The sequence below is a fragment of the Protobothrops mucrosquamatus genome, unplaced genomic scaffold (assembly GCF_001527695.2).
Source record: "Protobothrops mucrosquamatus isolate PMUCROS unplaced genomic scaffold, P.Mucros_1.0 scaffold874, whole genome shotgun sequence".
NCBI classification, from domain to species: Eukaryota; Metazoa; Chordata; class Lepidosauria; order Squamata; family Viperidae; genus Protobothrops; species Protobothrops mucrosquamatus.
Window position 1 is genome coordinate 455,989 of NW_015387128.1, and position 27,385 is coordinate 483,373.

The 27,385-nt window shown below is 39.8% G+C and overlaps 1 protein-coding gene across 2 annotated transcripts in view; it reads left to right on the plus strand.

The window, feature by feature from the left end:
* LOC107290330 (A-kinase anchor protein 2-like) overlaps window positions 1-27,385 on the plus strand; it is a 74,951-nt gene that overhangs the window by 45,727 nt on the left and 1,839 nt on the right. Inside the window, exons 2-3 of one of the 2 annotated variants that reach the window (XM_015819202.1) lie at window positions 2,111-4,454; window positions 22,031-22,209. In XM_015819202.1, the coding sequence (XP_015674688.1) occupies window positions 2,219-4,454; window positions 22,031-22,209 (2,415 nt within the window). In that variant the 5' untranslated portion in view covers window positions 2,111-2,218. Of the gene's footprint in view, window positions 1-2,110; window positions 4,455-22,030; window positions 22,210-27,385 lie in introns of those variants that run through there. The other variant, XM_015819201.1, reaches the window with a different exon arrangement.

The window sequence follows — 27,385 nt, forward strand, 5'->3', positions numbered from 1 at the left end:
TCAAGTAAACCGCTAGTCCCTCATAAAGAAGATCAAAGCTCTAATCAGCTTGTGATTGAAGAGGAGTTCCTTTACCACAAGGCCTAATTCCTTTAATTTGTTGACAACATACAGTCAGAAATGCAAAATCGAGAACAAAATACTGTTGAAAGAATTGGTCTGTGAGCAAGAAAAAGTTGCACTTCAGGAGAGGCTAGTAGATGTTACGGTATCAATGGGAGCATGGAATCTGCCCCACAGTTATGTACTGTAAGGAAACAAATGGCTTCTGCTCTAAACCAAGGGGCTTATTTCGAAGTATTTTTCTTGATTGCTTGTTCCTTTATTGTTGATGATTGATCTTAAAAGGCAGAAGCTACCTACCGTTCTGGAGAAGGGAGTGTGATGGAATGTTGTGGGCCGAATTTGCAGGAGGGAGGGGGTGCATTCCAGAGGAACAAAAGGCATCTCAGGTGAACTAGCTTTTGTAAGAGAAAGAGGATGAAGACATTCCCCACCATAATAGGTCTCAGAGTATATACACGTCATGTAGGTAGTAGAGTGCTTCAGCTTGGCAAGATTATGTCTATAGGTGTGGAATAAAAAAAGAAATCTAGTTGGAAGTATTACCATGTGTCTTTCTTGGTTTGGGGGTCCTAACAGATAGGGCAGTGGTTCTCAACCTTTTTAATGCCGTGACCCCCCAACCGGTCGTAAGTCCAGGACTAAACCGGTTGTAACCGGTTGTAAGTCGAGGAGTAAACCGGTCGTAAGTCGAGGACTACCCAACCGGTCGTAAGTTGAGGACTTTCCCTGCCCGGGAGCGCCACGCATGCGTGGTTCCGCCCCCTGTGCCGGCAAGCGGCAGAGACGGAGCAGGCCGATCACCAGCTGGCCCAGCTCAAGGGAGGTAAGGCACCCGTCAGAAAAGGGGGAAAAAATGGCGGACAGCCTTGCTTAGCGACCCCCGTGAAATGGTCGATCGACCCCAAATGGGGTCACGACCCATAGGTTGAGAACCGCTGAGATAGGGGAAAACTGCAGAGCATGGTTTCTGGAATTCTATCCAGCATTTTTAACTGCAGCTTCTCTCTGGGTCATGTGAGTAAGGAGAGGAATAGAATAGAGTGATGAACAGCATTTCAAACCGTTACTGCTCCCATTGGAATACATTGGGGAAAATGTTCTAGAATTCTTGTCTTTGCAACTACTGGCCTGATCTGGCCCATTTTCAGACTCAGACTTCTTTTGCTGATTTCTCTCCCCCAGCAGAATTAGTCTCACTCTGTTCAGTTTTTTTGGAACTCAGATCTACAAAGAATACCAGTTACTTGTACATAACTTGTTTCCAACATTCCTATGGATGTGAAAGAATAAAGACCCTTTAAAAAAGAGCAGCGTATCAGTCATTAGAGCTTATCTTAGAAGTTTAAAATTTAATATTGGTGATTTAACATGAAACTGAAGCAATGAAAACCACATTAAAAAGTTTTTAAGATTTATGTTTCTTGACAAATGTCTTCCTTGTTCCACAGTGCAAGCTAGTTTTGAATTACAGAAAGAAGGAAAAAAAATAATGTGTGCATAGTCTCTGTTTGGGAGATATGTGTATTGATGTGGAGATGTACAGTATTAATTGTCTGTTCCACTGAAGATGTTTGACTCCAACATTCCTGAACGTGATATCCTCTTTATGTGTTGGAATTACATCGCTCAAAATTTCCAACCAGCCTCAACATTTCCAGAAGGCATCAATTTAAGAAAGACTGTTTTGAGTATGAAATCTTCAAATAAATGTAGATTGTCTTTTCAATTCTTAATTAAATGCAAAATCCAGACAATACATACACATGCAAGTTTTGGGTGAAAAAACAAGCAATTGCAAATTACAATTAGTAGCTATAAGAAGGAACATAGATGGGCAGATACTTAGAATGGTGATTATTTTGTTGAATTTCTGTTGTGGCATTCCCAATAATTACAACGAGGCTTTATTTGTCACATGAAAAAAGTATTAGATCAAGTTTGTTTTTTCATATGATGTAGAAATACATTTGGTATCATATACTAGGAAAGAAAATGTTTACACAGGTTCCAGTGACTGATTTCTGTTCCTCTGTTTCCATTTTAGAAATCAGCTACATGCTGTGGAGATGACATAAAGTTAAGAGAAGAGAAAGACCACTGTAGTGCCAATTTTTTGGAGTCCGCTAGTAGTTGCACAACAGAACAAGACAAAATGGAAATCGAAGCCCTTGTTTCGGAACATAGAGACATAGAGACATGTGCAACAGACAATCAAAGTCACTTACTTTCAACTATTGCCAGTCACAATGGATTGAAAGACCGACACGAGTCTTTGGACAGTGAGGTTGCTAAAGAGATCAGATATCTTGATGAGGTGCTAGAAGCAAATTGTTGTGATTCTGCTCCTGATAACCCCTTTAATGGGATGACTTCTTCTTCTCCTGAGAGAAGTGTGCCTGTTGTTGTGGGTGGTTCTAGTCCATCTGTTCATATTACCAATGATTTCTCAGTACTCAGTGAGCATAATGGCGTTAAAGTCGGAGGACAAACACCTCCAGCCCTTGAGCACAGTGGAATTAATACAGCATCTGGGAAGCTAAAACCAAATGGCCATTTTGTAGAGGTATTGCAAGAGGAGCCCTGTGACACTTTGAAAGTGCCAGTCAGTCCATGCTCTTCCACAAGCTCAAGGTCTTCCAAGGATGGAGAGTTAACATTAGCTACCATTAAGAAAGAAGCCAAGTTTGAGCTGAGAGCATTTCAGGAAGACAAAAAGCCATGTAAACTTTTTGAGGAAGAGGATCCAAGAGAGAATTACAGAGTGCGTAAAGTGAGGCCTTCTGATGAAATAATAGAACTGGAAAAGGAGAGACGAGAGCTCATCAGAAGCCAGGCTGTCAAGAAAAATCCAGAAATAGCTGCAAAGTGGTGGAATCCACCCCAGGAGAAAACATTAGAGGAACAGCTGGATGAAGAACACTTGGAGTCTCACAAGAAGTACAAAGAACGCAAACAGAAGCAACAGCAACAGCCACCATCAATGCCTGTAAAGCATGCCTCCTATTCCTGTGCACCAGCAGATTCAGCCCATAAAAATCAAAAAGTTGATATTGTCACAGAACAAATAGATTTTTCAGCTGCTCGGAAACAATTCCAGTTAATGGAAAATTCAGATCAGCAAAATCATCCAGCTGCACTGAAGCGAACAGGGACCCCTAAAATGTTCACTATCCAGCCATTCTATAAACCAATAGGTCCATCCCAAATGGACCGGCGAACAATCTCTGTTACAAAACCTGTGACTGTATATGGACAAGCTAGTAATAATGATGTAGCTACTACAAATACTGAGAAGCTGACCTGCATCTCAGATGATGACAGCATTAGTCAGAATCTCTCTGATGGTCCTACAGGACTGACTCCTTATGGCGACTCTAGAAAGTGTGTTCAGGCCATCAAGATATGGTCAGATGATGATGAATTCACAAGTGCCAAAGCAGTCCTTACAGTGGTAAAGGATGATGAACACAGTGTATTAGATCAGTTCTCAAAATCAATCAGTATTTCTTCTCCTCCAGAAGAACTAGACTCTGGTTTAGATGAACTATCTGTCAGATCACAGGATACAACTGTTTTGGAAACTCTTTCCAATGACTTTAGCATGGACAATATCAGCGACAGTGGTGCCTCTAATGAAACAATGAATCCCCTTCAGGAAAATTCCCTTACTGATTTCTCCTTGCCCCAGACTCCACAAGCTAACACACCTGAGTGTCGAGATCTTCCAAAGTCACTCAGTGACCATGGCTTTTATTCCCCTTCTTCACCACTAGTCAACTCTGTGCTCACTGAAGAGCAGTTGGAATATCAGGCTGATCTCCTGGTTCAAAATGCTATTCAACAAGCCATTGCTGAGCAGGCTAATAAAATGAATCATCAGCAAGCAAATGTTATCCTGGGCCAAACTAATGGGCAGGAACAAGAGGAGCTGGACAGGGCACCATATTCTGAGAACCAACATGGTTCAACGTTTCAGCCACCTCAAGTGTCATCTCCTATGCAAGAGAAACGTGATACAGCACCAAAGATACCTTCAGCTCAAGATTCTGCACTCAGGGAAAAGCAACCATCTCCTGTTGCTTATACCACCCAAGTGGAAGAAATCAAGCCAGAAGTCAGCTATTTTAGCAAATATTCAGAAGCAGCTGAGCTTAGAAGCACAGCTTCCATTCTGGCTATGCAAGAAACAGAGGTGGCAGTAGGGCCTTTTAAATTAAGATCAAAAAAGCAGAGGACTTTGTCCATGATAGAAGAAGAAATACGTGCAGCCCAACAGAGAGAGGAGGAACTAAAAAGACAAAGACAAGATACGCAGCTAACGCCGAACCCTGTCATAAAGAGTGCGCCTCCACCATCCACCCGAACCGCATCTTACAAAACGGCACCAGGTAAGAACGTGGCATTGAATGTTTTCTTAGCCAAACAGATAATTGTTTTTAGATTATTTGGGTACAAATCCTCAGTGTTCCAGAACTTCTTTAATAAGTATTAATAAATGGCTTATTGGATCAGATTGATGGTAGCACCATATTTCCATAATGTTCATCAGCTGGACATGAAAATAACTGACCTAATCTCCAGGACAGGACAGGACAGAATTCTGTATTGGCCAAGTGTGATTGGGCACACAAGGAATTTGTCTCTGGTGCATAAGCTCTCAGTGTACATACATAGGTCTTAGATCATAAATCATGGTTATAATCATTAATCGTAAGATACAAACAAGTGATAAATCATAAGATACCACTCGGAGAAGATTGTAGGAAAAATGAGAAAAGATGAGAAATGAGAAGATGGGAAGGATGAGAAGATGAAAAGGATAATAGCAATACAGCCCTACTACATGGTTAAATATTTTTAGGCCTAAGACAGTGCTGTGGAATTAGGTGTTCAGTAGAGTGATGGCACAGAGGAAAAAAACTATCTTTGGGTCTAGTTGCTTTGGCATGCAATGCCCTATAACGATGTCCTGAGGGAGTAGTTGAAATAGGTTTTGTCCAGGAAGTAAGGGGCCTATAGATATTTTCTCAGCCCTCTTTCTGGTTCGTGCACTATACAGATCCTCAGTGGAAGGGAGGCTGGTTGCAGTCGTTTTTTCTGCAATTCTAACTATCCATTGAAGTCTATACTTACGTGTCTATATTCTAAGATACTCTGTGTCTAACCTTGTAGATGCCATTTATTTATAGTGACTAATAATAGTTCTGTTATCAGATGACTTTTGTGCTTCTTGTGGCAAAGATATCCATGTTAATTATGCATTTTAGAAAAATTGGGGTAGCGAGTATAATTATTAATCAGTTTCATTAAAGGACTCTGAATTTGTATGAGGATTTTACAAAAATGATTTGAAAGTTCAAATATAGAATGTTCCACATTATTCAAACTTTAGCTAAATAGAGCCATTGTGCAGCCATCACAAGGACAGCTATTTTGAAAATAAATTTTACTGACAGCTGGAAAAAGAAATACAAATTTTCATTAGAACTGAGGCAATATTTATGGATAGATCAAATTTTATAGCAAAACAGAAACAAAATTATGAGCATATTTTACGTTTTGAGATTTGTTTTTGCTGTATTACCAACCATCTTTAGTCTCATCGAAGTGTGAATGTAGGTTTGTTCAGTGGTATATATACTGAATAGTGTGTGTGTCTACACGTATGGCCATTTTATTGTTATGTATGTCATAAAATGTATTTCACATATGAATGACATACATTTATGGTAAAAAGTAGAGTAGCTGACAGCCAGTGGCAGATTTGTGGGTCTAGGAGACAATGGAAATTTGTTCTAGCAAAATGCTGCACGTCAAAAAACAATGTAGAATATAAGTTTTAATGTGTAACTGGAGGAATGTTAAATGTCAAGCCTATTAATATTCATATTCAGTATCCTTGAAGCCTGCAGTCAACTAGGCTAGAGACAGTCGGCGGTCAAGGGGGGGTGGGGCACAGTTATCTATTGCAACAAAAATTGGACAACAGATTTGGTATATGAATTGAACATATAAACGTGAGAAGGACTAGAAGTTCATAAAAGCTGACTTTGCTTTTACTGCCAAATTAGGAGCCATGCTTCAGCATTTTAGTTTTTCAGTTTCCTTTGTATTGTTTTTTTTATAAAATACAGTCTTGAGTGATTTTTTAAAACATGCCTAAAATGAACTAAGTTTTAAATTCCATAAAAGTGGCCTTTGCACATTTCATAGGCGTTACACTCTGAGTCCAAAAATTGTCTTAAACTCGCAAGTCCCAAGTGATCTCCAGCTCATAAAGGGAGTGTCTCGGAGTTCCCTAAGAAAAGAATTTTACAGAGTCAGACTTCTCTACAGGTAGTCCTCAGATTTACAATAGTTCATTTAGTGACAGTTTGAAGTTACAACAGCGCTGAAAAAAGTGACTTCTGACCATTTTTGACACCATTGCAGCATCCCCATGGTCACGTGATTTATATTCGTATGCTTGACAACTGACTCATATTTATGACGGTTGCGGTGTCCGGGGATCAATGGGGAAACCAGATTTGCTTAGTAACCACGTTACTAATTTAACAACTGCAGTGATTCAGTTAACAGATGAGACAAGAAAAGACGTATAATGGGGCAAACCTCACTTAACAAATTTCTCTCTTAGCAACATAAATTTTGGGCTCAATTATGGTCGTAAGTTGAAGAGTACCTGCAGTGTGTGGGTAGACACTTAGCCAATAGGAATGATGGAACTGCAAACTTCATCTGATAGTCTTATGATACAAGTAAGTAAACACAATAGGGTAGAACATATAAATGCACACTATTCATGGGACATAATTGTCTGACTTTGCATACATTTTTACGTTTTATTCCAAGATATTACTCAGTTTTGTTGACACTAGTGAGACTTGAATGTATTTAATCTTAATTTTGTTTCTTTCTCATGCAACACATAATAAATGAAACAGAAAAATAGTGCCATGATATACTTCCATGACCATCAGCTATGAGGCATGGGAAGTTCCTTAATTACATGATTTTGAAGCCAATATCATCTGCTAGAAGAATTCTTCAGAAACAGGAACTGCAAGTATTTGCTTTGCAAACAATCTCAGTTCCGGTTCCAAATAAATTGGCTGCATTTTAATCACAGCAATTCTGGGAAAGCAGCTGGATTCATCTTCACTAAGCTTGTGCTACTCTTGTTCCTTAGCACAAATAAATATTCTCAGTGTGTTTCACAAAATCGGAGGGGGAAAACCCAGAACATTGGTTAATAAATTACCACGTTTTTATTTAGCAGCAGATTAACAAGGGGACATTTTTATATGCTAGGATTTGAACGTGTAGCTGAGTCAGTATTTCCCAATCTTTAAGAGGATTCAACTGCGTAGATGTTTTTGGACATCCTGAAAAACTTAAGTGCACTTTAAGGGTGGATGCTGATAAATATCAACATACAATTAGAAAGGAAGCTTGGATTGTTCATACACCCAGATACAGGAAGATCACAGAGGCCTACGTAAAATATGACATAAAAGAGGAAAACAAATTAAGAAATATGATGATGATGCACCTATGTGCTATAACCACAAAGCTCTCTGTTATGACAGCTTATAGAAAAAGGAAAGGATCCTGCATTTTCTCTATAAGGTATGTGTATGTGTTGGAGGCTAAATCTCTTCTGATATGTAGCCTATTTACAAATTTCTTTGACATTCTTGTTCAGAGACCCGAACTTGGGAATATATAGATATTTAACAATAGATTGTTGTACTTCTCACTGAAACTAGGCTCTCCTGTGATGTTTGGGGAGCATAAACCTACCAAATAGATAATATATTTGAAAATCAGCACTTCTGATTTATTTCATTCAGACAGAAACATTCAAAGAAAAACAGACAAATTAGAGATAAGGTCTGATATGAGAAGGTTGATGACAACTTTGAATTGTCCACAAAAGTCCCATAATAAACAAGACTAATTTTATGCTAATCTGGAAACAACCAGAGAATTGACACTGTTTTGTTTTGTTTTTTAAGAATTATATTTTCAGTATCTACCGCTTCCCCCTAGAATTAAATCAAGTGTCACGGCCAACTCATGTTTTATTTAAAGTCATTCAAGCTGCACTTACCTTGTTGAACTGTGAATTTATAATCAGATTATAAACAGAAGCTTTTCTTCACATTTACAAGCAGTAAAGACATTGTTTATACTAATAGTCCATTTATAGCACTAGTATAAGGGTGGGGGGGATGAGAATGTTGATCTGGAAATGACCCTGGGAAAGATTAACTTTCTCTCATTAAGCCTAGAGAGAATCTTTCTAGTCCTCTCTTGCCCCCCACCACAAAAACATTCCCGGTCTCACAGTCCAAGTCTTGTTCAGGCCATCCTTCCTTACAACTGGTTTTCCTGTGATTTCCTTTCCTGACTTTTATGCCATCGCTGAAATTCTCTTTAAGGTTTAAATTTTCTTATTGAAATGCTATGAAACACTAAGTTTACTGGTTCCTTCGTTTATAAACATATACTCCCCATCCTTATGGGGAGGAATAAGTCAATTTTTCAAAAAGATGGGAAAAATATCTGTGTGCTCTCAACTAATTGAAATAAATTAGTTTTGCCTAATTAGTGGGAATTTAATATCTGTAGATAGCTAATAAGATATTAACTCTTTCTAGTACTCATCCCATTTACCTTTATGTAAGCCAGTTGCACGCCTGTCCACGGATGTTGATCATAATACTTTTTCGGAAGTCTAAATGTGTCCGTGAGAAATCCAGTAGTAGATTTTGTCTTAAACTGGGCCAATTCTAGTTAGTTAGAGTTTGACACAAAAAAAACCTGAGTAACAGTGAGGGCCAGGTCTCTCCACATCTTCAGATCTTGCATTATTTCGGAAGATGTGGAGACACCTGGCCCATAGAATCGCCAAGAGTTGGACTCAACTGAATAGATAACATCAAGTTCTGCAAATATCAAGCCTGCTATAAAAACAGTGAACGAGAATGTGTATGTATCACTAAACATTTCTAGAAACTGCTTACAAGAGGAAATCTGAATTTCAAGCTTTGATATTAGTGGTAAGGAGGATTGCCTGATGAAGAACAATATGTCACTCAAATATATTGGATATTTTAGACTCATTTTTACATCAGTACTTGACCGTTTTGATTACCCTTTTTTAATTTTCCAATCCCTGTCCTCTTAGGCCACAGATTTATATTATACTCTTCATGCTATCACAGCCACCTTATCCTTGCCACTTAAAGTTTGAGATTAAGAGAGCAGTGCTTTGTTCTGCGCAGGTCTTTGCACAGTTTTCAGTGAGGTATAAAGCCATCTATCTGGGGAGGGCCTTCTCGGTGGGAGCCCCCACCCTTTGGAATGAACTCCCCCCAGAGATCCGGGTGATTCCGGATCTCTCCTCCTTCCGCCGCGCCCTCAAGACGTGGCTTTTTAAGCAGGCAGGACTGGCCTAAGTATTACTTTTAATTACTTTTCTATTGGTTTTAAAGGATACTAATTGGCCTATTGCAATATTTTATTTTAATTGATTTTAAAATGTGGTATGTTTTTTGTATTTGTTTACTTGTTTTTAACAGGCTGTAAGCCGCCCTGAGTTCGCAAGGAGAAGGGCGGGGTAGAAATCCAATAAAATCAAATCAAAATCAAATCAAATCATCTATGAACACTAGGAAGTTTCTTACAGGATATGACTGATGCTTCATGGCAGCTGCAGCTTTCTCTCATCCTGACACTATTCATATTAATGAATAAGCAGTTGCTTGCTGCTTTCTCTTTTGATTTTGCTCAGATATATGTCTGTGTGTCCCTGCGTTGTGATCTCTCTCTTTCTTTGAGGCAAGACCCTTACGGCCTTGAAGGCAATGAGAATTCCTTCAGATTAGAAGTACACACCCTGAACTCCTTCCTTACAAAATGTCATATGATTTTTGTGGACATAACCATGTGGTTTTCTTGGCAACAGAGTGAATGTGGTTTACCATTGCTTTTCTCTGCAGTATTTTTTCAACTACCCAGTCCCGCCTATATGCCAAGATGATTTTGTCATTTAAAAGTTAAATAGAGGTTAAAAAGCAAATGATATGAATTGGAATTTCAAATAGTTGAACTACTTTTGCAGAAGCCCATCAGAATTCGTATGATGTGTGTCTGTAGACTTATAGACACACATACCATATATTGTATATATCAGTGATGGCGAACCTTTTAGAGACTGAGTGCCCAAAACCCGCACCCTGCCCCCACTCCGCCTCCCGTCCTACCTGCTCCGCCCCCGCCCGCCCCCTGCCCCACCCGCCACAGGGCCATGCACCATGTCCATGGCCCACCGCAGATCGCCCAGGCAGCCCTGCAGCGCCATGGCAGTTACACCCTCTGCCCACACCCCTCACCATCATCTGCATGCTATGGGGGTGCAAGGGTGGAGTCTTGTCCCTGTTGCCCGGCTATGTACTTGGCTGTGCTGCTCCATGCAGGCCGTGCCCGGGGGCGACTCTCCTCCAGGGGGGCTGCTGGTGAGGAGGGGGCCGTGGGGGGAGGTGGGGCTGGGGCGACGGTGCATGTGCCCACAGAGAGGGCTCCGAGTGCCGCCTCTGGCACGTGTGCCATAGGTTCGCCACCACTGGTATATATTATAGTCATAGGCTATTCCTATTATGAAGTTCCAGGTACAGTATATTGTATAAAACTTTTTATAAGTTTATCCCATAAATTTTAACTTTTATAAATGCCCCAAAAGGAGGAAGAGAATAAAGAAATCAAAGTAAGGTCTTTAGGGACAAACATGTTACATGTTTGTCAACTGGAGACAATTAAACGAGAAAATTAAACATGTAGTGGCAGGAAAGGATTTTGCAAAGAAATGGGTTTTAATTAATTCAGCTTGTCACAGGTAACATCATATATGCAGAAAACAAGCCAATTCACCCCCGTCCTAACTTAAAACTATTTTACTTTGCTTGCTCAGATTCCTACAAGGTTATTTTGTTAAATAAAGTTAGCTGCCGTTTCAAATCCCATTTGAATTGAGCAATATAAAAATCTGGATTTAAAAAAAAAGTAACACAAATATGAATTTCCTCTTTTCCCTCTGGAGATGGATCTGACCCTGCTGGCATTTCATAGGTCCTTACAGACCTGGCTCTGCGTCCAGAACTGAGACCCCAAGTGGGTGTGCAGGGACCTGTTTCTAGGTTATTTTAGCAATTACGATATATGATTTATTCTTAGCTGCTCTGCATTTTATTTTTTTATTATTGTAATTGTTCTTTTTAAATTTTGTTTACCGCCCAGAGCCACTTGGCGAGATGGATGACCATGCAGATTGAATAAATATATGTTTTTTTATATATAAAAAAAATTCCTCTCACCCCTGTGGTATATACCAGGGGTCCCCAACCCCCGGTCCATGGACCAATACCGGGCCGTGGCAGGCAGTACACAAAACCACACCCCCTCTGGTCCACAGAAAAACCTCTCTCCACGGAAACGGTGCCCCAAAGGTTGGGGAACTCAGGTATATACAGTATATTCCTCAATCGTGGGTCCTCTACCAGAGGCCTGGGAGTTTGAGGATTCTGCACAGGATCTTAGGTACTCCTAGCACTGCAGTCTTCTGGATAGAGAATTCTAATGTCATTCCTAGGATCTGTTGGATTACATAACTATTGCATCAAGGCACCAGAATTTTTTTGATGTTTTGTGAAATGACTTGCCCTTTGGGTAAACAAGGTTCCAGTTTTGATATCTTTTTGGATGTCTATCCTCATATATTTGCCTTTTCCAAATGTGTATCTCCCCAAACTTTTGCCTTTTAATGAAGATTTTTTTATTTATTTTTTAGTATTTTTATTCTGTTTCTACTTCTTTTCAGTTAAAACCCGTATTAAAATTGGGATCAATAATGGATTGAAATCAAACCTAGAATAGTAAAAAAAAACATAACAGAGCAAATAAATAGACCTGTGCAAGAGCTATTTTTTAAAAAATGTATAGTTTGGAAGTATATTTATTTTAGGTGATATAATTATTTCTAAGAATTTTAGGTGCCAAAATATTGGTTTGGCTTATTTGTATATGGGCTTATTTACAAGTATATACAATAGTACTTTTTAAGATGTGTACCTGCAGATAAGCCAAATTTGTGAAAATTAAAACATACAAAAATTTCAAGGGTTCTGCATTTTTCATTGTATTTTGTTTCAGAATTCAAAGGTCTGCTCATTTGAGGATGAGCTCATAGATGAATATATATTGGATATATATTTTTAATCTTAATTTTAAAAAATCAACTTTTTAAGAAATCTACATTGAATATTGAAAATGCTCTTTGGCTGGAAAAACACTGAAATTATTTTAGAATTCTTAAATGTGCTTCAAAAAAATTTAAAAAATGAAAATTGATGTAGAAATACTTTTAATAAAGAACTGACTAAATCTCAAAAACAATTGTTATGTCATTTGATATTGTGTCACTTTCATAGGTGAAATATTTCAGATATTTCATAGGTGCCTTGCTCCATCCAGTGGTTGGACTAGGCATGTAAGATAATTCTTTTTTGCTATACATTGTGCTTTTTATATGTTGGTGTAAGGTGCCTTCTCCAGGTTAAGCATGTTAAAGTAATGAGCAAAGAAACATAAGTTCTTGTTTACTAGGACTATCAGATCAGATCTCAAATAATCCAGATAACTAGTAGAAAACTCTACTGCCGCATAATGATCATCTAGATTTGTGCAGATTTAGCATCTGTAAGAACTTGCTCAGTCAGACATAAGTCCCCTAGTCTTGCATTTTTTATAATTGAATATCGACCTGTGAAAAACCTGGAACATCCTTCTGTTTATTGGAATTCTTGGGGTAAATATTAGCTAGTCATAAGTTGTTTTTTTTAAATCTTAAATTTCTTCTCATACTGGAAAGATGTCTGGATTGTACATTTTACTTTTAAAGGACAGTGATTACCGTATTTTTCTGTGTATAAGACGCACCCTTGTATAAGATGCTCTGGCATGCGAGTTCCAAGTTTACAGCAAACAAAGTCAGCGTTGGGAGCAATCGCCTCCCAGCGCTCTAAATAGACGCCTCCCGACCGGCCCAACCCCCTACCCACCTAACCAGCATCCGGCATGATGAGCATGCATAGTCAGTTCACAGTAGCAGCCTTCCGACCCTGGTAAACAAACTGGCATGAGCACCGGCATGACAGCAAGGCAAAGGAAATGAAGGCAGGTTTTAAACTCCCCGCCGTTTCTCCGCGCCGATCAGCTGTTCGGCAGAGCACCAAACAGCTGAGCCGACATCCGGAAGTTTGGCCGGCCGCTATTATCGAGCAGGACGGCCTCGTAGCTGCGTTCTGCACGGTCCCCGGCCAGCATACAGGTACGAGGGAGGGAAAGGGTTGTCGCTGCCATCCATGCTGTCGGTCCCATCCGCTGCCTCGCTGCCTCCAGACACCGCCATCCGACGATCTTCCCTCCTCCTCCCTCCCGTTAGTGGCAAGCCCACAGGGGCTTGACACCTGCACCGGGCGGCATGGCAGTGGCATGTAAAGAACCCACACAGGCATGCCCTGGGCTGCGGAGGTTACCATTATTTTTTGTGTATAAGACGCACCTGATTTTTGAACAGGGTGTTTGCAGGAAAAAATAGCATCTTATACACGGAAAAATACGGTAATTCGTTTAATGGTGACTCATTGTAGTTTTTTAAAAAATTAAGATCAAAGCCATATCACCTCCACTTTTCAAGAAGTACAGCATCTCTCAGGTATTAAGTGATCCAATGTTGGACAAATGTCTGTCAACTAACCGTTCATCCATCTGTGAGTACAGGTTCTGTTAATCTTTCAGGAGTAACTAACGCATGGATTTATATCCAGTCATTAATGTGTCTCAGTAACTACATATACCTTCTAGTTGATATAGTACAGACAACAGTATATTGGTACGCAGAGTGATTCCTAAATTAAAGAGCCTGGTTTCAATAGTATGAAAACTATGCACATCTCTAGGGCAAAACTGAATTTTCACTGTACTTGCAGAAACCCTGGGCAAAATGTACAAAATCTATAATTTGATTGAGATGAGAGGTACCAAAAATTATCAGGCCATTTGCAGACTCAAGAATGGATGAGAATTCTTAGAAGAACATTTTTTTATAAGTGATTTAAGCATGCCTGTTCATTTGCATACAGTTAGCAAAAGAAACAATACGAATTTTAAAATACCGTTGCTATATTTATGGCAATAGATTGGAATTATTGTGGATATTATGAGAGCTGTGAAGGTATGTCAGACTTATTTTTTTGGAAGTATTAAGAATGGGAGAGGGGAGGAATGGATATGGGGAAAAAAGGGTTGAAGTGAAAAAAACTAGAGTGATAGTAAAATGCTTGCAAAGGAAGATAGTAGTTGTCTATAAAATGGTATAAAAAGATTTTACATTTTACTATCATTTTCAAACAGAGTGAATATAAAGTAGATATAAGGAAAGAGGAAATTGGAAGAGTGAAAAGAATCATGTTACGGAGTGCCACAGAAGTACATATAGAGTTATGCTAATAAGAAATATGAAAAAGGATGGTTGGTGAAATGCTGGAGGGTGAGAGGGAAAAGCATAGATAAGAGGTTTATTTTTGTAAAAGAAATGAAAATGAGAGAAAAATGAAGTACTAGATGCATAGAGAGAGAGAGAAAACGCAAAGAATGTAGAAAAAAAACAAATGGTTAAGATTAAAGGACGCAATACAGAGTGATTTTGATTGAAATAAAAATTGTTTGGGAAATGTGAAAATAAGACTAAACAAGAAATCTCCAGTAGACTGAATCACATTAAAAATGAAGTGATGCAATGATGTTTGATGAATTTGACGCAAGGCAATCCTGGAAGGAGTATTTTAGATATTTTAATAAGAATTATAATTTGTGTCATGAGCAAATTTGAAATGAGTGCTACATACTGTATGTTAGTGTCCAAGAAATACATGTTGTAAAGGAAGTAATAAATTATATGAGAATGTAGAAAATAGGTAACACTGCAGGTATAAATGGTGTTATTGGCGAAATTGGGTTAAAAATGTTGTGGTTTCCTAATACAATGGTATGACTAATTTGAAAACTATGTCCTCCAATTAAGATGCTGCTATTGTTTCCTATGCAAGGGAGAAAAAGTAAGCGTTAATGCAAAAACTGAAGTGGGAATAACTTTAAATCTGTGTGGTAAGTTGTTTCATACAGCTCTGATTGATAGTATACAAAATGTGACAATGAGCAACATTTGAGAAGTGTAAGGTGCCTAATACTTGGTAGGACAGATACAGAACAGATTTTTGTTCTCCAGCAAGTCATTAAGAAATGTGTACATATGAGGGGGAAAATCACAGTATTTAAGTGTCAGTGAGAATACAGGGAACGCTTAGCAAATGGTTCAGTGTTAACCAGGACATAAGACAAGAATGCCAGTTGTCCCTTTGATTGTTTAAAGTATTTATGGATAAACATATCAAGAATCAATAAAGAAGAATGTTTGCATTCAGGGTTGAAATGAGGGCTCCTTGGTGGCCTCTGTGAGCTTGGTTGTTTTCTTACATAGGTTTCATTACTCAGACGAGTAACATTGTAAGTACTAGTCCCTAGCACTGCAAGGAAACAATCAAGCTCGGTGTATCAAGAATGCTTGAGGTAACTTTAGAGATGGTACTGGTAAAGACCATGGTAGTTCTAACAGGCAATGTGAAATGACTAATTGCAAGTTATATATAAGTAGTGAAAAACATATTTATATGTAGTAAACATATTTGTCTGGTTTAGTAGAATGCTGACTGACTGATTGACTAACTGACTATGTGCCATCAAATCAGAGTCATTTGTTACTGATCACATGAATAGATTTGCTAAAGAAAGGACAAAAGGCTAAGAAAGGTTATGACCTGCAAATACTGGTAGAAAGGCATTAGTATGTGATAATTTGTGAGAAATCCCTGTTTGTCAAAAGAAGTGAAAATGGTTGTACACAAGAATGATTTTTATTTGGAAATGAGAAGAAAGCATGTGTATGTCAGGAGAAACATAAAAGGAAGTTGAATGTAGTGGAAACAAAGTACTTTAAAGGTGTGTGGTAAAAAGAGATGAATAGGTGTTGAATGAATATGGATGAATATAAAAGTGAACAATCATTATGAAGTATGTTAAGAAGGTTGAGCATAAAATGAATGAGAACTGAATTGTAAAATATGATGGAAGAATGAGTGAGTAAAAAGGAAGACGTTAAATGAAAAAATAAGAGTAAGAGATGGAAATTTAAAGAATAAAAGGCAGTGTATAAATTGATACAAGGACATGTTCGTAATAAAAAAAGTTTTTAGGAATAGAACATAGAAAGAGATGCTGAACACTGTTTCTTTCTGTTCTTAATTTCTGTGACTTACTCTTTCTTACTTTTTTTTGCACTCTCCATAAAAGGAAACAATATGACGAGTATGCATATACATACATAGTCTTATCTCATTAGCACTTTTAAGAGGGAAAGAGCTAAAGACATCTTGCTCCCAGTTAATCAGTTGCATTTAATTTTGATTAATCTTGGTCTGGCTATACCCATGCATGAAATAACTGAAGTAGATAGCAGGTTTATGATCAGAACAATGTTAGGTTGCACAAGACTGTGTATTGTATATAATGTCTCAGATTTTTTTAAAATGTACTAGTTTCCTCTGAGTATATTCCATTGGAGGGGGGGAAATGGATCAATTACTCCATTTCAAGCATAGGAAAAGAGATAGCATCTATGTATTCTTCTTGTAACAAAAAATAACCATCAGTTGCAAAAAGATATCATATGGACTCAAAAATTCAAACCAGACTCAAACACACACAAAAAAAGGTAAAGGCAAAAGTTTCCTCTATCCCAGTGGTGGCGAACCTATGGCACGGGTGCCAGAGGCGGCACTCGGAGTCCTCTCTGTGGGCACACGTGCCGTTGACCCAGCCTTGCCTCCCCCCGTGACACCCTCCTCACTAGCAGCCCTCCTGGAAAGGGTTGCCCCCAAGCGTGGCCCACGTGGAGCAGTGCAGTCAAGGACATGGCAGCCAGGCAGCTTAGACAAGACTCTGCCCTCACGCCCCATCGCGCACAGTTGATGCTGCGGGGCGTGGGCAGAGGGCGTGGCCACCATGGCGCTGCTGGGCTGCCTGGGCGATCTGCGGCGGGCCCTGGAGGTGGTGAGTGGCCGTAAGGGCAGGCAGGGTGGGGGCGGGGCAGGGGGTGGAGCAGGGCGGGGCCAGTTTTGGGGCACTCCATGTCTAAAAGGTTCGCCATCACTGCTCTATCCAATCATATCTGACTCTAGGGGCAGTGCTCATCTCTGTTTCCTAGCCGAAGAAACCAGTGTTATCTGAAGACACTTCTATGATCATGTGGCCGGCATGACTGCACTCAGAGGTGCATTGAACGATGTTATCTTCCCACTGAAGTGGTTCCTATTTATCTACTTGCATTCGCATGCTTTCATTCTGCTAGATTGCCAGGAGCTTTGGCAAGAATGGGAACTCATCCCATCACACGGTGCTTGAGCTGCCAATCTTCCAGTCGACAAGCCACTTCCCCAAACAAATCAATGTGAGTCTGTGGTAGCAAAAATCAGAAAGTATCACCTTCTCTGACTAATTGTATTAAAAGGCATAAGCTTTAAAAGAACTGTAGCTCATATTGTCAGATGCATCAAGTAGCTAAAGTTTGAAATAGGATTTAAATGGGGGAACTGGAGCAGGACAGGCTAGTTATACAGATGCAGGTTACATGTGAGACAGATACAAAGTACCTTGTCACATAACAATTGTAAAGCATTACAAACCCACTGTGTTTGTTGACATCTGAAATTACCTGAAACTTTTTGATATATATGTGAATTCAGCAGGGTTTCCCCCAATGGTACAATACTGTTAAAGTCTTGTAGGACATTGTAGAGCAGGGATGTCAAACTCGCAACGTCACGTGACGTGTCGCCACGTATCGCAATTTTTTTCCATTGCTGGCAATGGGGTGGGTGCGGTTTCGCTATGACGCATCCGGCCCGTGGGCCTGCAGTTTGACACCCCTGTCGTAGAGTATCCTAAGTGAGTGAAATGTTCTGACCTTGTTTTGAGTCAAAGTAGTATCAAACTTTCTCCTTAACGAGAAGCAGGAATAGCTAAGAACAGCAATCTTGCAAAACAGGCTGGCCATTGACTTTATGCTATTCAGAATAGCCCATGGCTGTGAGGAATTTCCTGGTTTGTATTGCTCTAACCCAACTGACAATTCCTTGAAAGTAAATCCACTACACTGTGCAAGATGTAAGGCATCTGACAAAATGAGCTACAGAACAAGCCTCCGTACTGTAATCTATGAAATTGGCTTACCTTGTGGCTACGTGGGATGAGTTGGTTGCCAAATCTAGCTCTAGATTGCCTAGCTCTTCTGGCTATCATTAGGTCTTTTCAGTAATTGTTTCCAGAAGAGTGTAAGGCCAAATCCTATCCTTTCACACACACACACACACACACACACACACACACACACACACACACACACAGTCCTCCAAGAGGTCAAAAGGGAGAAGATTTGTAAGGAAAACAAGTTGTTGGAGGAGTGGAACCATGTGTTGGCAAGATAGAAACATAGAAGGAATGCACGGGGCAACCTTGACATTCTTCTTTCTTAGTACATCTTATCAAAACTGCTATGGCAATGCAGCCAATATGTTTCTCTTTATTAACACAATAACTCTTTCTTGAGGATAGTAACAGGAGATGGGCAGGAGGATAACTTGACGCCTGCTAATTTTGAATGTTCATGCTTACATCATCTATTACCTATGCCTAGGTATGATTATCCTTTTCTCCTCCTTTCCTAGAATGAATAAATATGAGTACATTCTTCTGTCTGTAGGAATTCTTCCCACTATTTTCTGAAGGGAAATTCCTCCAGTGTACACTGAATAAACAACAACTGCAGTGAGCCGTTTGGTCCTGTGTCTGATTCCAAATGTCTATTAATTCTTTCATGTAAAATCTGTTCATTCTGTATAGAAGCCAGAGAACTATGGCCATAATTGTTGTTCACAATATGTGCTACCAGATTCCTGGTTAGTTTTTGCTGTACAAATCAGGACCAGTTCTCAGTTTTAATCACGTTTAGTAACTTTCATCCATAGAGTGTGAAACTTTATATCATGATAATGTAACTTCTCTCTTTGGATCAGAAAAGCAGTAAGTTAGCTAAAGGCATGTCAGTAATTTTTTTGTTTTCAGAATAAATTGCCTACTTATTCTAAGTAGAGCTTCTGCTATATTTCTGACCTCTAGTGGTAACAGTAATTTTGGTTCCTTGACTGAAATGTCCAGTTTTTTGCATACTGCACGCACAGAAACGACATCATTTTAATGGATTTAACACAAAGCAGTTTATGTCCATAGCTGCTTTTTTTGGAATATAAAAATATAGTTAGTGTTTCCCTGTTCATGATAATTAAAGAAATCATCATTTAGAAAAATAGGAATGGAGAACATTTCTTTCCTCCAGTATTTCAGAATTAAACATTAGCCAAACCATTATTATTTTAAATATATGTTGGGGTGATTTTTTTTATGTTTGACAGTTTAATCAAACAAGGAAATATATTTGAGCCTTGAAATAATGTAATTTCAAGACACATTCTGTGGTGCTGGTATCATATGAAGAAATCAGATGCATTGTGGATCAGATTCCAGTGTCAACCCCCTGTGGGCTTGCCACTAATGGGAGGGGGAGGGGGGACAAGATCGTCGGATGGAGGCGTCCAGAGGTAGCAGATGGGACCAGCAGTAGAGATGGCAGCGACAGCCCTTTCCCTCCCTCGTACCTGTATGCTGGAAGGGGGACCCTGCAGAACGCAGCCGCGATCGGTGTGGAGAAATGATGGAGAGCAGAAATCCTGTCTCGCTTCCTTGCCTTGCTGCCATACCGGTGCCCACGCCGGATGCTGGGTAGTTGGGTGGTAGGTGGGGCCGGCCGGGAGGTGTCTATTTGTTTGCTGTTTGTTTGAATACTGCATGCCAGAGAGTACTGTGAATAAACCGACCACCTGTGAACTCAACGGCTTGTTTCTCGTTGGAGCCAAGGGTGCGGCAAGGACCTCTGACATCCAGTTTACTGGAATGTGTAGATACGGGTATTTAGTTCTGGCTTACTGGAGCACTCTATGCCTAGTAAGGGCATTCTGATTCCTTGATCCAAATATTAATTCAGGTAACAGCAGTGGTGGTGCAGTGGTTAGAATGCAGTATTGCAGGCTAACTCTGCCCACAGTCTGGAGTTCGATCCTGACTGGCTCAAGGTTGACTCAGCCTCCTTCCATCCTTCTAAGGTGGCTAAAATGACCCAGATTGTTGGGGGCAATATGCTGACTCTGTAAACCACTTAGAGAGGATTGTAAGGTGCTGTGGAGCGGTATATAAGTCTAAATGCTATTATTATTATTATTGCCTGGAACCATTTATATGAAAAATAAGACTCCTTAGTTACAATAGTTTCATTGGCTACTATTTGGAGGCATAAATCAAAGTGCTGGTTGTGACTGTTGGATTAAACTCTTTTAACAAATGACTTTGTTCTGTATGAAACTATCTTCCTTTTAAGGGAGCCTCCATTTGAGGGAAGCCTTTATGTACCATCACTTCAAGAGCACATTAGATAAGATAGCAAGAAAGTGCATTTAGATGAACCTATTGCTGGAGTTTAGGATTTAGCCGGAAAAATTGTTCACTTTTTCTTTGTATAGGTAATTGTTTTGGCTGATGAGCTTTTGAATTTACTCCTACTGTTAATGCCTTGAACTGCCACTGTTTCTACAGAATTAAAAGTAACTGCTGGTTGTATGGACATATCCACGTCAGTTTTCTTAGCAACATTGTACAAGTGGTCTGCCTTTGCCTTTTACTGGTTTTTTTTTTTTAAACCAGTCTAGCCTATAGCCTTGAAATTTGTTGATGGTCTTTCACCCAAATGCTGTCCAGGTTTGACTATATATGACATGCATCAAATAGTAATTTGAGAAACCTTACCTTCACTGGCGTTTCTCAGAGGACATGGTTAATATAGTATGGGCAGTCTTATCCATAGCATTTGAAAAATCAGTATGTATGAGAGAGTAACAAACTATAGAGCGACTTCTTCTCGCGTGCCTTCCGCTCTTTTGCTTTTAGTCTACTAAAACCAGGAAGCAGTGAAGCATCTCAAAGGAAAACAGAAATGTAGCCCTGAACCTGTACTGTACAGGAAGACCACAATTGGGACCAGCATTATCTATTGTTGAGCCAGGCAGTTGTTATAGGAGTTTATGCCCTTTTTGCCATGGTTGTTAAGCAAATAACCGCAGTTGTAAAGTGACTCACACAGTCGTTAAGTGAATCTGGCTTTTCCCATTGGTTTTGTTGATCGGAAGCCAGATGGGAAGGTTGCAAATGGTGATCACATGACTCCAGGATGCTGCAACTGTCCTAAATACGTGCCTGATCATCAAGTGCCAGAATTTTCATCATGCAATAGTTGTAAGTGTAAGAATTGGTTGTAAAAATCACTTTTTTTTTCAGTGCTGTTGATCGCTAAACAAGTGATTATAAGTCAAGGACTATCTGTAGTCAGGTCTAAAAGCATGGCTGCCGATGCCCAGTAGTTCACTTGTATACACATACATACATACGCATATGTGCATCCTTCTTTTAGTTGTTATAGTTACTGGCCCCCGCTTGAAAATCGGTAGGCAATTTTTTTTAAACTCAATCCTTTTTAAGATGCGTCAAGCTTTCTCATCTGTAATAACCTCTGCAGCTTAACCTTCTTAAATGCTCCTCTGGTTTGGCAGTTGGGTGTATGTTTTCAGGCTCTCTTTTTCGAATCTGTTGCCTAGAGAAGGAAATTCTGATTGGGTCTTTACAGGTAAAATAGAGAAGATCAAACCACCTCCATCTCCAACTGGTGAAGGTCCCCCCTCGCATCCCAGCTCCGCATCAGATGACACTGGAGGATCCCAAAGAGCCAAGAACCTGATGCAGACGCTTATGGAAGACTATGAAAGTCACAAAACCAAAAGGCGGGAGAGGATGGATGAGAACAGTGTAAGCATATTCCATTTCTCCCTTGCCATTTCTTCCACATACAGACTTAAGGAGGGAAAAAAACCCTTAGACTTTTATAAGTTGCCCTCCAAGAATTTGGTGCACAAGGCAATAAGCTGAACAGACTAGAGTGAGGAAAATTGAAGAAGAAGAAAAAAAATCAATTCCTTTTAAAGGGCACACAAGAAGTGGGTTTACATATGAGACTGCCCAGATTGCTAGGCGCAGAATACCAGGGGCAAACCGAATATCCTTTCCATAGCCACTCTACCAATGGTGAGGGAGACATTGGTGGGGAAAAGCAGTGAAGAGGAAGAGGTGGAAGGCCATGCTTGTAGAAACATCGACTCCAAAATGAGTTTTGTTCCCCATGGATTGGGGTAGGATACTGGGGAGATGTAAATTTATTGAGCTGCATTGTGAAAACTTTGGCCTCTCTTGTGAGCTAGCATTTCTTCCACTGAGATCAAGGCTGTGGAAAAATGTAGTACAATCAGAAATTGCAGAGTTACCAAGCTAGCAGTGGTGGGAAATATATCAGGAAATGAGGTTTTTTTTCCCCCTCACAGCTTTTTGAGGGAAAAATGCCTAATTCTAATGCAATCAATTTAGCTTTTCCTAAAGATTGGAGGGTCAATGTCTATCTAAGTTCCAGGGGAATAAAGTTCCCAAGGGAAGGAATCCCCTCACAAAAGGTTCTCTTCCTGGATCTTGTCAGATGACCTTCCTCACTAGCCAGGGCCGGTATCATGCCTTGCCTTCTGAATCTGATTAGATGAGTAGATGTAGCTGAGGAGAGGAGGTTCTCAAGTATCCCAGGTCCATATGCCATGTTGGACTTTGTAGTTCATTACAAATATCTTGAATTGCACTTTGAAGCAGGCTGATACCCAGTGCAGCATGCAGAGCAGAGATGTAACATGTGCTGCTCGCACGGCCACATTTTCCACCAGCTGTAGCTTCTGAGTGCTCTTCAAGGACAGGCCCAGGTGGAGCGTGTTACAGTAGCCCATTTGGGAGGTAACCAGGGCATGAGCAACAGAGAGAGTCTCACACTGCCATGCTCCTACTGCCAGGCTTTTTGTAATCACTCATTTGTAAATGAGGATGAAATGAGTCCTGAGGAAGCTAATTCTAAGGCTACTACAGCTCCTCTATTTATGTTCCTTTGTTTAACTAAGGCTCCTACCATGTTTAGAAACCCTCTGGACCCAGACATTATATTGTCTAACTCTATTCAGAATCCTCATCTCCTACTGATAATCCTTAGAGTATCCTGTTATCATTGGTACAAGGGGAATGATCTAATAAGTAGCTTAAAGCCTTCTGAAAAACCCCTGCCATCATGGGTTCTTTTCCTCTATTATTAGACCATTACACATTGATACCTTTATAGCCTCTCTGAGCTAAACCATTAAGTGTCCCTTGACTCCTGCTGAAGATTTTACCTTAGAAGCAAAATCCATGATAGGTCACCCCCAAGAGCTTGCTTTCCCATCATTCTTTGCTGAATGACAGCTGAGATTATGGATCTACTCCTCCATTTTGAGATTATGACTGGAGGAAGAACGATCCTCTCTCCTGTCAATCCACAAACACCAATCTCTTCTATACGGAATAAGCAAGGAACTCATCAATACGTATAAATCACAGCAACCAGGGCAAAGGGGAAATTAGTTACACTCTAATTTTTCTGGTGGCCATTTCTGAATTCACACAACTTGATATTTGGTTTTTCATGACATCAAGCTACTTCTCAAAACTTTGCTATACAAGTAGCCCTCAGGTTATGACAGCAATTGGGACTAGAATTGTCATCTCTAAGTGATGGTCATAAAGCATGATGTATCACTTAGTGAAGGCAATTCTGGCAGTCCCAATTGCTGTCATTAAGCGAGGACCACACAGGTCATTAAGCAATAGCCATGACTGTGACTTCCAACTTCCTGCCATCTTTCCCATTGACTTTGCTTGTGGGAAGCCAGTAGGGAATGTCAGAAATTGCAGTTGCCTGACTGTGGCTTGCTGCAATGTCATAATCATGAGATGGATGCCAAGATCATGACCTCATGATCGTGTGGATGCTGTGAGGCCAGAACGACTTGTCATAAGTCCCCCTCATTCAGCATCATCACAAATTTAAACAGCACCTAAACGATAGGCGACGTTTCGACGAAGTCACATTCGTCATCTTCAGGCTGGTGTCTTCAGCTTCGTGCTCCTACCACTCTTAGGAGCACGAAGCTGAAGACACCAGCCTGAAGATGACGAATGTGACTTCGTCGAAACGTCGCCAAGGTACTTTTAATTCTACGCGGGAGAAAACCCGAATAACTAAAGACCTACATACAAACACCCACGAAAACCTCAGAAAACATATATATATATATTTCATATTCCTTAACAGCTCATCTCCCTTGGAGAGGGACTTGGGCAGTGATCACATGTGCTAATCATATGTGATTCATGGAGAGAGCCAAAATTTGTCGTGTAGAAAAATTCTAAATGGGGCTCTGGGCAGGCACAAAACTCATGTATAATTTCACAGAAGACCACTTCAATGGTCTTTAATTAGAGGTAAGTAATCAGTTTTTTATTGGGAAAGTACTGTCCATTTCAAAGATCTCCATTTCTTAAAGGGAAGGATTTTGGTTATCTAAGAGAAAGTAAAGTCTTTAGGTCGTAAGATTTGGGAAATCCTTAGTTTGTAATAAAAGAATTATATAGATAAGTAGATACGGTTGCAAGTAACATGCAGCTTATGCTGGTGTTCTTAAATTGCCTATTATGCTTAGCAGGTTTTTTTAACAGATAAAACGGCCTTAATGAGAAATTCAGAGACAGATACCCATTTTCAATTCATTATAAGCATCATTCTCTTTCTCTGTTCTTTTTGCGCACTAATGAGAGTCTTTTCTCTTTCTGCTAGTACAACTATAAATTACTGTCTAACAAGGTTACTTCTGAGGTACTTTTCAAATGTTTGCCCTTTTAAGCACTTTGCTTATTTATTTTCTTCTTCTTTTGCATGAGACTTTTGAGAGTTTCTCAGTTTTTGCATGCTGCTATAGTTTGCTTCCCGCTGCTATTTGTTGGAGCAATATTTGAAATTAGAAGCCATCATTTTTTCCCATGATTTCCCCACACCTAGACTATCAGTTGGATGACACCCCACACTGCTTTTGGGAGTTCCTGCTAAATCCATAGACTTACACCTTGGATAGCCACATGATTTTTTTTCTCCAGTTGCTTCTGCCCACCTGGTAAGTTTGGGCAGGGCTGGTATGCTTCAGGTCCAGCCTGTAAAATGGTGCCATCTGATGGGACTTCAGAGATGGGCCTTTTCCATTGCTGTCCAGGAACAGCATTCCCCTAAAATCTAACAGGTTTTTTGTGGTTTCTCTGACATCTTACAGCCATTGTATTGTTATCTGGTTGCTTTGTCTTTGGTGTTGTTTTAACTTTATTATCTATACTTTGCAAATTACCTAAATTCATAATTGCTGTGATCTGTATGCTGACCAAATAAGTAAGATTAAATCTCTTGAACCTATATTCCAACCATACAAATGGAATTTGAAAGAATCAAAATCAGTCCTTTCCCAAATCTTCCATGAGAAATCCTATCTAGCTGCCATTTTAGGGTTCCTTCTTAAGGGAGCACAAAAAGAGAGGATTCTATATATATTTCCAGACTTGAACCAGGTACTTAAACTACACCCGTAGTTTCAGACTGGTTTTGTAACATGGATGTCTTCCCTGTGATCAGCCCATAATTCCCAACAATGTTATCAAAGAGTTATGCTTCTTGGCAACAGCGCTGAAACCTGGCTTCAGTCCTGCGGTAGGTGTCATGCTAACAAAGGGCACCTCCCTAATTTATCATTCTGGGTGTGTTAGAACAGCAATTTCCTGAATCTCCAACCAATGTGGCTAACTGGGATTCAGGGATTTCAATCCCAATACATCTGAAAGCCAATTTTATTCTACAACTGAAATTTCACATTATTGATTCATTATCTTAATTAGGCACACTATAGCATTTTCTTTCTTCCCTGGCAACTGATTTCAACAAAAATCTTATGTTTTCATATTAAATGTCCTCAGCGTCCCAGGATCCTGCGTGCTTTTTTGCCAAATAAATACCTGAATGTGACTTTGTGGCTTAGAGGATAGAGGAAAATTAGAAGGAAGCCCAAGTTTAGAAAAGTATAGACAACATTTCATGATTTTTTTAAAAAAACAAACAAACAAACACCAAGGGAGCCAGCAAGCATTGCACTTTGTGAAAGAGGACATAATTCTGAGTGTGCAGATAGGAGTAAACATAGAGGTCTTGAACAGCAGGTAGGATCATTATCAATATACGTGTTGATTCATTGTCTCTGTGATATGGGATGGCATCTCTAAGAAGATGGATAGATCATAGAGATGGATACTGATTTTCTATGAGAGTTGATTGCAACAAAGAGTTTTGCCAACAATGTTCTTGATCACAGTTCTATGTGCTTTTTTGCTTCAAGGTCTAGCAAAAGCTCCTGGTTCAGAGAAGATTGGAGACATGATAGGTTAAGAGGGTATAGCATAGGAAACAGTGGTTCTGCCATACTAACTGAACACCTGTATAAGGTAGTTTAGACTGTACATGTCTACTCCAAAAAAACCCCCATAGGTTGGGTTTACTGCCTGCAAATGGGGCACAGAAGTACAGCCTGAGATCTCGTTAAACTTTGCTATATAACTACTATAAAAGACATTTTATTGGGGGGGATTGGAAATCCACCACACACACCTCCCCCCAAAGAGCAACCCATTTTATCTCAGGTTAATAAATTAGGCTTACAGGTCAACTTTTCTCTGAGAGCATAAAATAGTATATTTAGTGTACTCTCCCTCATCACAACAACGTAGATTTCCTGGGTTGGGCTAGGTTAGGAAATAATGACTGCACTCTTTCATTTATGTATATTTTTACTTGGGAGCTCATAAGCTGACATCCTCATCCCACTGTTTCTCTGTTTGATTGTGTGTAAAGAGAGTATCAAAGATAAAAGAGTAAGAAACGCCCCAATAAATTTAAAGAAGGGCAAAAGAGGTTGTGTGTAGACCAATCAAATGTGTGTCTACGTAAAAGTGCTTAGCAATGCTGATATTGCTTTAGTTTGTTCCAAGATTT